Source organism: Ogataea parapolymorpha, chromosome II, assembly GCF_000187245.1.
Source record: "Ogataea parapolymorpha DL-1 chromosome II, whole genome shotgun sequence".
Classification (NCBI taxonomy): Eukaryota; Fungi; Ascomycota; class Pichiomycetes; order Pichiales; family Pichiaceae; genus Ogataea; species Ogataea parapolymorpha.
In genome coordinates, this window is record NC_027865.1 from 759,245 (window position 1) to 771,328 (window position 12,084).

The 12,084-nt window shown below is 47.4% G+C and overlaps 5 protein-coding genes across 5 annotated transcripts; all 5 read left to right on the top strand.

Annotated features, from left to right (window-relative positions):
• Nucleotides 1-18: 18 nt before the first annotated feature.
• On the top strand, nt 19-1,827 carry HPODL_04945 (ATP-dependent RNA helicase DED1; the record flags this gene model as incomplete). Its single annotated transcript, XM_014081301.1, has 1 exon — nt 19-1,827. One exon carries the CDS (start codon nt 19-21, stop codon nt 1,825-1,827), a length of 1,809 nt encoding a protein of 602 aa, XP_013936776.1.
• A 521-nt stretch (nt 1,828-2,348) lies between these two features.
• On the top strand, nt 2,349-5,078 carry HPODL_04946 (pheromone-regulated membrane protein; the record flags this gene model as incomplete). Its single annotated transcript, XM_014081302.1, has 1 exon — nt 2,349-5,078. The coding sequence occupies one exon, from the start codon at nt 2,349-2,351 to the stop codon at nt 5,076-5,078; it is 2,730 nt and encodes a 909-aa protein (XP_013936777.1).
• A 93-nt stretch (nt 5,079-5,171) lies between these two features.
• On the top strand, nt 5,172-8,213 carry HPODL_04947 (Vigilin; the record flags this gene model as incomplete). Its single annotated transcript, XM_014081303.1, has 1 exon — nt 5,172-8,213. One exon carries the CDS (start codon nt 5,172-5,174, stop codon nt 8,211-8,213), a length of 3,042 nt encoding a protein of 1,013 aa, XP_013936778.1.
• Nucleotides 8,214-8,360: 147 nt separating this feature from the next.
• HPODL_04948 (uncharacterized protein) lies at nt 8,361-10,724 on the top strand (the record flags this gene model as incomplete). The annotated part of the gene is made up of 1 exon (XM_014081304.1): nt 8,361-10,724. One exon carries the CDS (start codon nt 8,361-8,363, stop codon nt 10,722-10,724), a length of 2,364 nt encoding a protein of 787 aa, XP_013936779.1.
• Nucleotides 10,725-10,886: 162 nt separating this feature from the next.
• Nucleotides 10,887-12,083, top strand: HPODL_04949 (Programmed cell death protein 2; the record flags this gene model as incomplete). The annotated part of the gene is made up of 1 exon (XM_014081305.1): nt 10,887-12,083. The coding sequence occupies one exon, from the start codon at nt 10,887-10,889 to the stop codon at nt 12,081-12,083; it is 1,197 nt and encodes a 398-aa protein (XP_013936780.1).
• Between the last annotated feature and the right edge of the window lies 1 nt (nt 12,084).

Consider the following 12,084-nt stretch of genomic DNA (forward strand, 5'->3'; position numbering starts at 1 on the left):
ATTGTGGATTATTAAAAGATGTCATACGTCCCGCCACACAGATCAAGAGGAGATTACGTTCCAAAAGACACAGGGGAATCGTCTGGTAGAGGCGGATTCTCGAGCAGAGGCGGATTTGCCAGCAGAGGAGGTTTTAACAAGGGATTCGGAGGACCAAGCAGAGGCTTTGGAGGAGGATCAGGTTTCAGCAGAGGCAATGGATTTTCCAGAGGCGGAGGCTTTGGCAGAGGATCCAGAGCCCAGCCAGGTCAAGGTTCATGGGTTAACGGTGCTCACAAGCCAGCTGAGCGTAACGAGAGACTCGAGCTAGAGCTTTACGGTAAGGCAGGAGATGGACAGACCCAGTCTTCTGGTATCAACTTCGACAACTACGATGAGATCCCAGTTGAAGCCTCAGGTGACGATGTGCCAGAGCCAATTACTGAGTTCACTTCACCTCCGTTGGATCCTTTACTCGTGGAAAATATCAAGCAAGCTAGATTCACCAAGCCAACTCCAGTGCAAAAATATTCGATTCCTATTGTTGCCAACGGCAGAGATTTGATGGCATGTGCTCAAACCGGTTCGGGTAAGACTGGTGGATTCCTGTTCCCAGTCTTGTCTGAGTCCTTCAAGCATGGACCTACAGAATCTTCCCAAACAGACAATGCCTTCGACAGAAGAAAAGCACATCCTACTGCATTGGTTCTTGCACCAACTAGAGAGTTGGTCTCTCAAATTTATGAGGAAGCCAGAAAGTTCTCCTACAGATCCTGGGTCAGACCAGTTGTCGTGTATGGAGGTGCCGAGGTCTACCTTCAAATGGACCAACTCAAACAGGGTTGCGATCTTTTGGTCGCCACACCAGGAAGATTGAACGATCTTTTGGAGAGAGGCAAGATTTCATTGAAGAACATCAAGTACCTTGTTTTGGACGAGGCTGACAGAATGTTGGATATGGGTTTCGAGATTCAAATCAGGCACATTATTCAGGGTTGCGACATGCCGCCACCAGGTGAAAGACAAACATTGATGTTCTCTGCAACGTTCCCTAAGGAAATTCAATTGATGGCCAAGGACTTTTTGCACAACTACATCTTTTTGTCGGTGGGAAGAGTCGGATCGACCTCCGAGAACATTACTCAAAGAATATTATACGTTGAAGACGATGAAAAGAAGTCCAGCCTTCTGGATATTCTCACGTCTACCGAAGACACGCTGGCCAATGGACTCACTTTGATTTTCGTTGAAACCAAGAAGATGGCTGACATTTTGTCCGACTTTTTGATTAACCAAGACTTCCCAGCCACCTCTATTCACGGTGACAGATCTCAATACGAAAGAGAGAGAGCACTGGAGAGTTTCAGAACAGGAAGAACGCCAATTTTGGTTGCCACCGCCGTTGCTGCTAGAGGACTGGATATCCCTAATGTGACTCACGTGGTCAACTACGATCTTCCAAACGATATTGACGACTATGTCCACCGTATCGGAAGAACAGGAAGAGCAGGAAATACTGGTGTTGCCACTGCCTTTGTCAACAGAGGAAACAAGAACGTCGTGAAAGACTTGATTGAAATTCTTAGCGAGGCCAACCAAGAGGTCCCAGACTTTTTGACTGTGATCGCAAGAGAGAACTCCGTCGGCAGAGGCCGCGGAAGAGGAGGAAAGACCCAGAACAGGGATTACAGAAAGTACGGAGGCAACTCTGGAGGATACGGAAACGGCTATGGTGGTAGATCTAGCTATGGAGGAGGAGGATACAGCAGTTACGGAAACGGTGGAGGATTCAACAGCTTTGGTAGCTCCGCTGCACCAGCATCGTCGTCATCATCTCAATGGTGGTAGTTTTATAATGGAGGAAAGAGAGAGAGAAGCAGGAGATAAAAGAAAATGAAGAAAAAAAACAAGTGTATCTGAACTTATTTGATTCGATCGCTTCTGGAGGGAATATAAAGATTGAGAAATAGACAAGAGTAAAGGACAACTTCAGTCCTTATTCACCATTCCTCTGAGCGAGAAAGTTTGATATACTATTCATTTGTGCGCTGGACCGATTTATGATCTTTGACATGTTGTTCGTGATCATTGTACATTCAATTCAATTATTAGCATTTTGTCATTGTTTGATTTTATATGATAGAAATGTTTTCTGGTGCACCTAATGATTAACGGTTTTACAGTTTGGGTTTCTTCCTTATTTATACCTCCCTGTATATTGCTAATAAGTTAGTTTATGTTTGTTCCAAGGCAGTGTAAATATTTCTCCTCGGAGATGTACCCCTGTTTTAAAAAAGTATGCCATATTTGATTTCTTTGTATCTGTACCTCTGACTTGGCTTCCACTTTTTTTTTACCAAAATTCACCGATGTTGCCTTCTTTTGGCAAATCAAAGAAGCATGGCAAGCCCAGGCTCTCCAGAAGGGTTTCTGATGAGCATCGTCAATATACAGGCACCACTATAAATAAAATACCCATATTAGAGGATGACGAGAATGACGATGCTGATTTTGGGCCGCGCTTTCCCACCTTCAACAGCCCACCCGTGGAACCTCCCGCGATGATCTCCCCAGGATCGGGAGAACATGGAACTGACGACCTCAGAAAAGAGATAGACGACGATTTTGACGACGATTTCTACAGAGACGAGTATGATGTGAGCTCGCCCACTCCTGTGGCCAAAAGTAAGCCTACACCTGCGATCGAAGTCGACGAAGAATCCTCTGAGGACGTTTCCACGGATGAGGCGGAAGACACGCGTTCTGGTGAGGAAGGTTCTGTTGCTAGCGTCCACTCAAACGAGTCGAGGGACTCTTTCAAGACACGGATAAAACGGCATTTCATAACCAACAGAGGCGAGAGACCTTCAGACGAAGGATCTCCCCGCAAGAAGCGGAGCGAGACCATAGTCTCGCGTATTTTTGGGCATCCGCCTCAGATGGGTGGCCTAACGCCCGGAGCAAGCAAGTCATCACAGGAACGAAACCCCGACGAAGAGGAAAAAATTGAAAACGACATACCTCTCAAGACATTTGACGCAGACCAGTTGCAGTTTGAGGCCAATGGCCTGGTCGATCAGCATTTCAAGGAGGCTAATGCTGGATATTTATCGTCTGCGTCGACCTTGCATCCGAATTCCAGCAGTCTTTTCATGGCTCCAAACCCTGAGGCCACTGTTGGCGACTTCGACGATCTCAATAACGACGACTATGTCCAGTTTGACTCCGTTGAGTCGTTGGTGGACCGTCCGAAAAGGGTGAGGAAAGGTGTTGTCTCGAGTCTTCTGGCACTGTACAATCCACAGAATCAGCCAAACTACCCTGCGTCTGAATATTCGGGGACTCAGACTCCCAGAAGCGACTACTCGGACGTCGAAACGGCCACGAGTCCCGACGCTCTGGATCATAAATTACGGCTCATTTCTACAAACGACAGCTATAATATAGACAATGCGTCGCTCAACTCTGTGCCGGAGCTGGGCGCCAAACGGACGAGCTCGAGAGACCCATCTATTTACAAACACAAAAAGAGGTCAAGATCGGCCTCGTCTCTGAGCCACATGTTCAAGAGCAATAAAAAGGAGGACCCAAAAACGAAGCCCAGACCAGAAGACAAATTTGAGCTGCCCTCTTTTGCCAAACCGAAAAATGCAGACAAAAAACACACCAAGTTCATGCCGCGGTTTGACGAGACTGCTAAGTCCAATAGACGCAAGAAAATCAGACGGAAGTTCAAAAGCGAGCAGAGAGCTCGCATCACCGTGCACATTGCCGATGTGTTGCAACGCCAGCGGTTCATTCTCACCTTGTGTAAGGCTTTCATGCTTTACGGAGCACCAACGCATAGACTGGAGGAGTATATGTCAATGACAGCTCGTGTTCTAGAAATCGACGGCTCATTTATCTACTTTCCAGGATGTATGATTGCTTCCTTTGGCGACGCTGCTACTCACACCTCGAACATGAAACTAGTGCGGTGTGCTCAGGGGCTGGACCTGGGAAAGCTGGATGAGACTCACGACATCTACAAAGCTGTTGTCCACGATCGGATAGGTGTGGAGGAGGCTAGCGGGAAGCTGGACGAGATTTTGTCGCGCAAGCCCCGTTTCAACCACTGGTACTGTGTGCTCTTATACGGCTTTTCTTCGGCCATGGTCACGCCGTGGGGATTTGGCGGGAATTGGATCGACATGCCCATCTCGTTTGGAATTGGGCTGGTCATTGGGTTCCTACAGTTTATCATTTCTCCGCGGTCTGTTCTGTACTCCTCGGTGTTTGAAATCAGCTCTTGTGTGGTGGCAAGCTTTATTGGCCGGGCCATTGGCTCGGTCAACGACGGCAACACGTTCTGCTTTGCTGCAATTGTGCAGGGCTCGCTCGCGCTGATTTTACCCGGCTACATTATTCTGTGTGGGTCGCTCGAGCTACAGAGCAGAAACTTGGTGGCCGGAAGCGTGCGTATGTTTTACGCATTTATTTATTCATTGATGCTTTCCTTTGGAATCACATTGGGTGCTGCATTGTACGGATGGATCGACCACAACGCCACATCGTCAACAACGTGCACCTCGAACGTGCCGCCCGCCTGGAGAATCCTGCTGGTGCCAATGTTCACTATCGGTCTTGCGCTCATCAACCAGTCTTCGTGGACTCAGCTGCCGGTGATGATCGCCATTTCGGGCGCAGGATATGTGGTTACATACTTCTCGGGTTTACATTTCAAGCTGAACACAGAATTCAATGCTACACTGGGCTGCTTCGTGATTGGACTGATTAGCAACGCCTACACGAGACTGCTCAAGTCGTTCAATAAGGTTTTCTCCAAAGGATCGTTCATGACCGTCTCGATCATGCTGCCGGCCGTCTTCGTCCAGGTTCCGTCTGGTATCGCGTCGCAAGGCTCGTTGTTGGTCGGGGTGGAGAGCGCAGACAACCTGGTCAACAACAAGACGTCGACGTCGAGCGGCAGCTCGCTCTCGAGCCTGAGTTTCGGAATGGTCATGATCCAGGTTGCTCTGGGAATTAGCGTGGGTCTGTTTATGGCCACGCTCGTGGTGTATCCGCTGGGCAAGAAACGGACAGGATTATTTACTCTTTAGAAAAATAAATGTTACCCTCCTTCGATAGCTTCACCAACCAAGATTTCTCTTAACTATTAGGGAGCTTCTTCTAAAAAGACACCACCAACAAGAATGCCTAGCCCAGCAGAACTTCTTGCGCAGAAGCACAGTGCCGTTTCCGAGGACCCAGAGACCCCGCTCATCTCTGCCACCGAGTCGTCCGCTCCGTCGTCGGCCGCCTCTGAGCCCACCACGTATGAGCTGGATGTCGAGGTTGATTCCGTGGCATCGAGCCAGGACAAAAAGGTGTCAATCGACGACGAAACATATTTCCCCGCCCTGGGGGTATCGATTGGGTCCGCACCTGCCAAGTGGGGTCCGTCAATGTCCAATGGACGCACTGTCTCGACGAACACCCCGTCCACCTTCAAGCCCGCTGTCAGGTCGTCCAACACCCAGCTCACATTCATCGTGGACGCTGCAGAACAACTGCCCGTGTCGAAAAATGATCTCTTTAAGATCATCTCCAAGATCAAGGCCACCTACGACGTCAAGGTCGAGTCGACGTTTTCTGCCACCACCAACAAAAGAACTTTTCTGCTAAGCGGCCCGGTGTCGAAAATTCAAAGTGCGAAAAAAGACCTCATCAAACAGCTCACCAAGCCTGTGAAAATTGAGTTCGGCATTCCGTTCAAGCTCATATCCACAGTGATTGGCTCGCAGGGCAGAACATTGAAGCCGATCCTTGAGTCCACAGGTGTTAAAATCGATATTGCAAGAACCGGCAGCAACGAGGCAGCAGACGACGGCGACATCTTTTCCAACCTCGCAAAGGTTGTCGTTGAGGGAGATGTGGAGAGCTGTGAGGAAGCTAGACAAAAGATCATGTCTATAGTCGACCAACACACCCAGAACCTCACCGTCAAGGTGGACGTTGATGAAAAACTCAAACGATTTGTGAATTTGGAGCTTAAAAACCAGCTGCCTCCCGACGTCGAGGTTGATCTACCGCTGGAGAACTCCAGGGCCTCTTCCATCTATCTCTCCGGTGCCCGAGAGACTGTGCTAGTGGCCAGAGAGACTGCCAAAACGGTTATTGATTACCTGGCAAAACGGATTGTTGTCGAGGAACGCACAGTGCCCAAGATGGTCCATCAGTTCCTTGACGCAGAAAAGATTTTCAGCACCGTGGGGGTTTTAGTCGAGGTTCCAGAATTCGATTCTCCTTCGACTACGGTGAAGTTCATTGGCCTGAAAGAGAACATCCCAAAAGCCGTAGCACTTGGCAAAGAGCTTTCCCAGGAGTATGCCACTGATTTCTTGGATCTGGCAAGGTCTCACGGCGGAAACTATATGCATGCGAAAGTGCTTACTGCATTCTTCGTTTACACCGGTATGTTCGACGCACTTTCGGCAAAGTACAACGTCAAGATCACTGCTCCAAGCTATAAGTCTCTAGTCGACGAGCAAACAAAGACGGTTGTTCTGGAGTTTGTTTGCTCGAAATCTGAAAAGGAAGCTTTAAAGTCCACTAGACGAGAGATAGTGGATGCTGTCAACAAGATCACACCCTCCTTTGTGCGTCTGATCGACGACATCGACACTCTTGCTCTTGAAAAATTGGATGAGACCGTTGCGAACGAAAAGAGCGTGAAAATTGTTCCTCTGGGTAAGCTTTCGGGGGTTGGCAACAAGATAGTTCTCCTGTATCAGGCAAGTGATGATGAATTCCTTCCATCATTGAAAGAGACCAATGAGATATTGGATGCTGTTGACCAGTCCCTGGAGGAGCTCAGAGCCTTCAGCAGAGACATCACCTACGAAGTCCTGGACATGCAATCTGCAGATCAGGAGAAATTGCAAGGACGCATCTTGAAGGTCTTGCTGTCTAAGTTTGGCTCAGATATACAGATCAGATTCCACCAAAACAAGGATGGTGTGAGTGACGACCAACTGGTGGTGGTTGGGTTTAAAAAGGATGTTCCAAAGGTGATCGGCGAACTGAAGCAAGCTATTGAGGATGTCAAAAATTATGAGACGGCTTCTAAATACAACCAAACTTTTGCATTCCCAACTAGTCAGCTCTCGAGACTCATTGGTCACAAAGGAGGGAACCTCCAGAGTTTGCAGGAAGAGTACAATGTGCAAATTGATGTTCAAAAGGGCGAGGATGCCACTGTGGGTGACAAAACTCTCGTTAAGCTCACAGGGCTGAAAGTCAACGTTGAAGAGTGCGAGAAGAAACTCACACAGCTCGGCAAGAAGTGGGCAGATGAGAGAACTGTGGTGATGAAAATTGAACAAAAGTACCACCGCAAGCTAATTGGACCTTCTGGAGTATATGTGCACCGGTTAAATGAGAAGTACAACGTGGTGATCAAATTCCCATTCGAAGATGCCACCGGCCATCAGGATGAGGTTGTGATCAAGGGACCTTCCAAAGGCGTTGCGAAGGCTGAAGAAGAGTTAAGAGAGCTGCTTCAGTACGAAAAAGACAATGGATACAAAGAAACGATCAAGGTGCCAATAGCCATTCTTCCGCGCGTGATTGGAAAGTCCGGAGAGCAGGTCAAGGACATTTCGGCAGACACTGGTGTGGACATCAAACATCTGAGGGAGAAAAGTGATGGCGAGAGTGCGCAATTAGAGCTGACGGGTACCAGGGAAGGTATCAGAGCTGCAACCAAAAAAATCAACTCCATTGTTGATCGTATTCAAAACAACGTGACCGAGTCGATCGATGTCGACTCGAAATGGCACAAGTATCTCGTGGGGCCATCTGCCTCGAAGAAGCGCGAGATCATATTGAACGCATGTGGTCCAAACGACGAGGCCGATTTTAGAAGATTGCTACAAGTTCCGCCTGCTGGCTCTAATTCGACCAAGATCGTGTCACAGGGTAACAAGGCGGTCGTGGAGAAGATCATTGAGCAGGTTAAGCAGATAGTATATGACCTGGAGAACGTTGTGGACGAGACGGTGCTGATTCCAAAGAAAAAGCACGCACTTTTAATTGGATCGGCTGGAATGGTCAGAAGAGGTTTGGAGGCAGAGTACCATGTGCGGATCGATATTCCGAAAATCAAGCAGGAGTCTGACGAAGTGCATGTTCGCGGGTCTCCCGAGAACGTCGAGAAGGCCAAGGCTGCAATGCAGAAATTGATAGAGAATTAACAATAGCATATATAAAAAAGCTTGTGCATTTTTGTGGGACGATCGACTGTTGTAGCAAAATTAAAGTAGTAATCAAAAAAAATGCATCTCTCATTGGTAAAAAGATACCTGTCAAAGATAACAAACATCGATTAACACTGTTCCAAAATGGATATGGAAGCAGAATTTGAGGATTTTCAGAAGAAGAATACCCCATCCTTGATTGGGTCTTCTGTCAGAAACTCCAGCACTCCTAGTGGGGACTTAGACAAAGACGAGCCCGAATCGATCATTCTAGATCGCGCTCGTTCCAGCTCGAGGCCCGTCATCAAATCCAATCCCTCAACCTCCCATATAGGGTTTGTGTCCGTGGAGGAACTCAAGGCGGAAGGTGGGCTTCTCAACGACGAGGAGGGAGAGGTTCTTGACGAGATCCTTGACGAGGAAGGTCATCTGAAAAAAGATGCATTGCAATTAAAAGAACGGCTGAAGACCGAAGAGGAAGGAATTTCCAGCTACATCCAGTCTCCTGGCAGCGAGGTTTCCTCTGAGCCTGTTCGTGAAAAGGAGCACCTAGTTTTTGGCGGTGATGCGGGAAATTTTGTGGCGCCTGCCGCTGCCAAATCAAGTCACTTGACTGATTTCAAATACGACAGTCCTTCTAGAGAGCCTCCAAAGCCAGAAGAAAAAGACCGCGATTTGATCGAACCCGGAAAACTCACTACTGTAGACGATATACTGCAGAGAATCAACCAAGGAAGCAGGGAACTGACCGAGGAGTCGGAAAACCCACCAAAACCAGAAGCCAAAGTGCGTCAGGACAAGATGCCAGAACTCTTCGGCTATTCGAATGAGGTCGACCAGCTTCTGACAGCTCCAGCCAGTAGGAGGGAAGGATCGAGCTCAAGACTAATGAGAGAGAGACAGAGATCACGCTCGCGTCCCGCAGACAGCTCTGGATCACCATTCAGGGAAGGCATTGGAATGTACAGACCGCATCTGGCAAAAGGTGATTCCTACCACAGCGGTATCTCGAACGACGAATACAGTCAAGGCAGTGTCAGCAGCGATGCTCCTGTGGAGAGAAAACCAAGACATGATCCTGGGTCGGTCAGACTTTCGAGCTCTTCGTCTCTGAACTACTTGCGTTCCATTTCGAGATCCAGGTCGAGAGCCGCCAATGACAAAGATGCGATAGGCAAAGACAGGGGTATTGACCAAAACGAACTCAAAGAGGAAGGTGTTCTCATGCACGATGGCGATTTCTCCCAACTGCCCGATTACGAAGACGCAATCACCAACGCCTTGAATATTGTTGAGAATACTAAAAGTGTGAAAGACGGATCGAAGGTTGGGAGGCACAAGGAGAACATTGTGAGTGACTTGCATAATTCTCTAAATTCAAGGGATTTAGGAGAACTTAACGAAGCCGATGAGGACCATGATATCCTGAAAGAGAAAAAAAATGAGCTCAAATCAGTGAACAAGGGCGTGAAAGGTGACAGCATTCCACCTGATGAACACGTTAACTCTGATAGCAAGACCGCTGCTTCCCAGGATTTAAACGCTGAGGAAGTTGATACCAAGAGCTCTGACTCCGTTCAAAAGTTGTCGGATGAATCTAGAGATGAAGCGAAGCAGACTGATACTTCGGAGGAAAAGTTGCCAGGACAGCCAGATATCGTTGAAAGTCTCGATGAGGAACGGCAGGAAAGCACCCATTCCGTCGAAACGAAGAGCGATGAAACAGAAGACAAGGATGTTCATAGTGAAGCTGCTACACGGCCAAATTTAGCAGAGACCAACATTGACAACGCGCCATCTCAAGACCACGTTAACGCTGATGATGATCTTCCTACCAAAACATCCGCGGACGAAACTATTTTGGAGCAACCTAAAGAGTCTTTAGACTCGCTAACCACAAAGCTAGAGTCCAGCACGCTTGCGGAAGCACCAGAAAAACCCACCGCTAATATTGAGGGAACTGGCGAGGTTAGCATTGAGAAGGAAGCCCCTATTCAGCAAGACACACCCATCAAGGATGAAGTTAAAGCAATAGAACCTATCAAAGAGAAAGATGCGCCAGTCCGGGACACTCAAGCGAAAAAATCTGTTTCTAATTCATTCGACGACGATGACGACATTGAGGAACTGCTGAGGGCTGTTGAAAAGGAACAGCCAGCTCAGTCGTCTACCAGCACTGCAAATAAAGGTTCGGTTTATGTTCCCAAGGGAACAAAAATGACATTCGAGGACGAACCTGTGTTCATTTACACATCTTTGGCAGGCGGCTTCCAAATTGCTACTCGAACAAACAGACTGCAGACTATTTTGACCGCCAATAGGGTCAAGTTTGGATTCAAAGACCTGGGAACTGACGAGCAAGCTAAAAAGGTTTGGAGGCGTTACAGCGAAGGGAAAACTCTTCCCGGAATAGTTAGGGGTAAGGATGATTTTATTGGCAATTGGGAAGATGTTGAAGAAGCCAATGAAAATTATGCGGTTAGATCTTTGATATACGAGACATACTAGAGATGAATAAGTACACCGAGATATTGCAAATTGCAGTTTTTAGGTCTTGGTGGATTATTCTTCCTCATATTTATAATGGACTATTTCTCCTTACACTAGTCTGAGTACAAATACACGCACATTAAATAATTTAGTATTTTTTAGGAATATTTTTTATTCAGCATGTCCGAGTCTGATTATGAAGAAGAATTAGGGGAGTCCAAGACGTTTCTCGGTTTTGTTGATGTTCCCATCTCCGAAAGTGAACGGCCAGAACTGGAGGACACCTTTATTGGTGGCAAGCCTATCTGGTTAAATCCAAATTCCCCACCACCAAAAGAGTTACTTCAGTGCAAGAGTTGCCAAGAACCGATGCATCTTTTGCTCCAATGCTACGCCAATCTTGCAAACACTTTTTATGACAGAGTGATCTATATATTTGGCTGCAACAAGGCGCAATGCAGAAGGAAAAAGGGATCCGTCAGGGCTCTCAGAGCACTTTCTAAAGATCCAGACCTTATCAAGAAAAGAGAACAGGAATTGGAGGAATTTGAAAACAAAAAGAAAGTAGCACAACAGAAGGAAGCAGAAACCAAAAGTAAACTGGAATCTCTCGCTAACAGCCTTTTCAGCCCGTCAGACTCGACTAACGCGCAGTCGAATCCGTTTTCAAACCCTTTTGCCCAAGAATCATCCAATCCGTTCGCACAACCGGAGAAAAAGGAGCCTGCAAAGCCAACTTACGCTGAGGTGACGAAACCAGTGGAAAAGGCGCGGCCCCAAGTCAGCACAGAGCCAGTGAATCTTCCATCTTATCCTGGATACATATTGTATGTTGATCAAGAGGCTTTTGATCTGAAAAAACAGAAATTGCCTCCCCTTCCAGAGGTCGATGCAGCGGCTTCCACCCAAACCTCGCAACCAAATCCTTCCAATCCTTCAAAAATACCAACTTTGGATGAAAACGTCTCTAAAATGGTGGACGACCCGACATTCCAGCATTTCTCACATATTGTTTCGTTCAACCCTACACAGGTGCTTCGTTATGATCTCAATGGATCACCATTACTGTACTCTTCTAAAGATGATGTGGCCAAATTGTTCTATGATTCTAACGGAAGACTCCGTCCACAAGCACTAATTCCTAATCCTCCATACAATCCGTCTTCAGAAAGACGATTCGAACTACAGTTGATGCCAAAAGCTATAATTGATCTAGAGGCTGGAACTGACGACATACTGAGCGGAATGGAATGGGGAACGATAATTGTGGCCACAGACTTGATGGATTATATTCCCGACCACATGTACGACCAAAACCATGTTGGGTACGTGGAAGAATGGTGTGGAGTTCAATGGGAGGAAGAATTAAAACTATAGA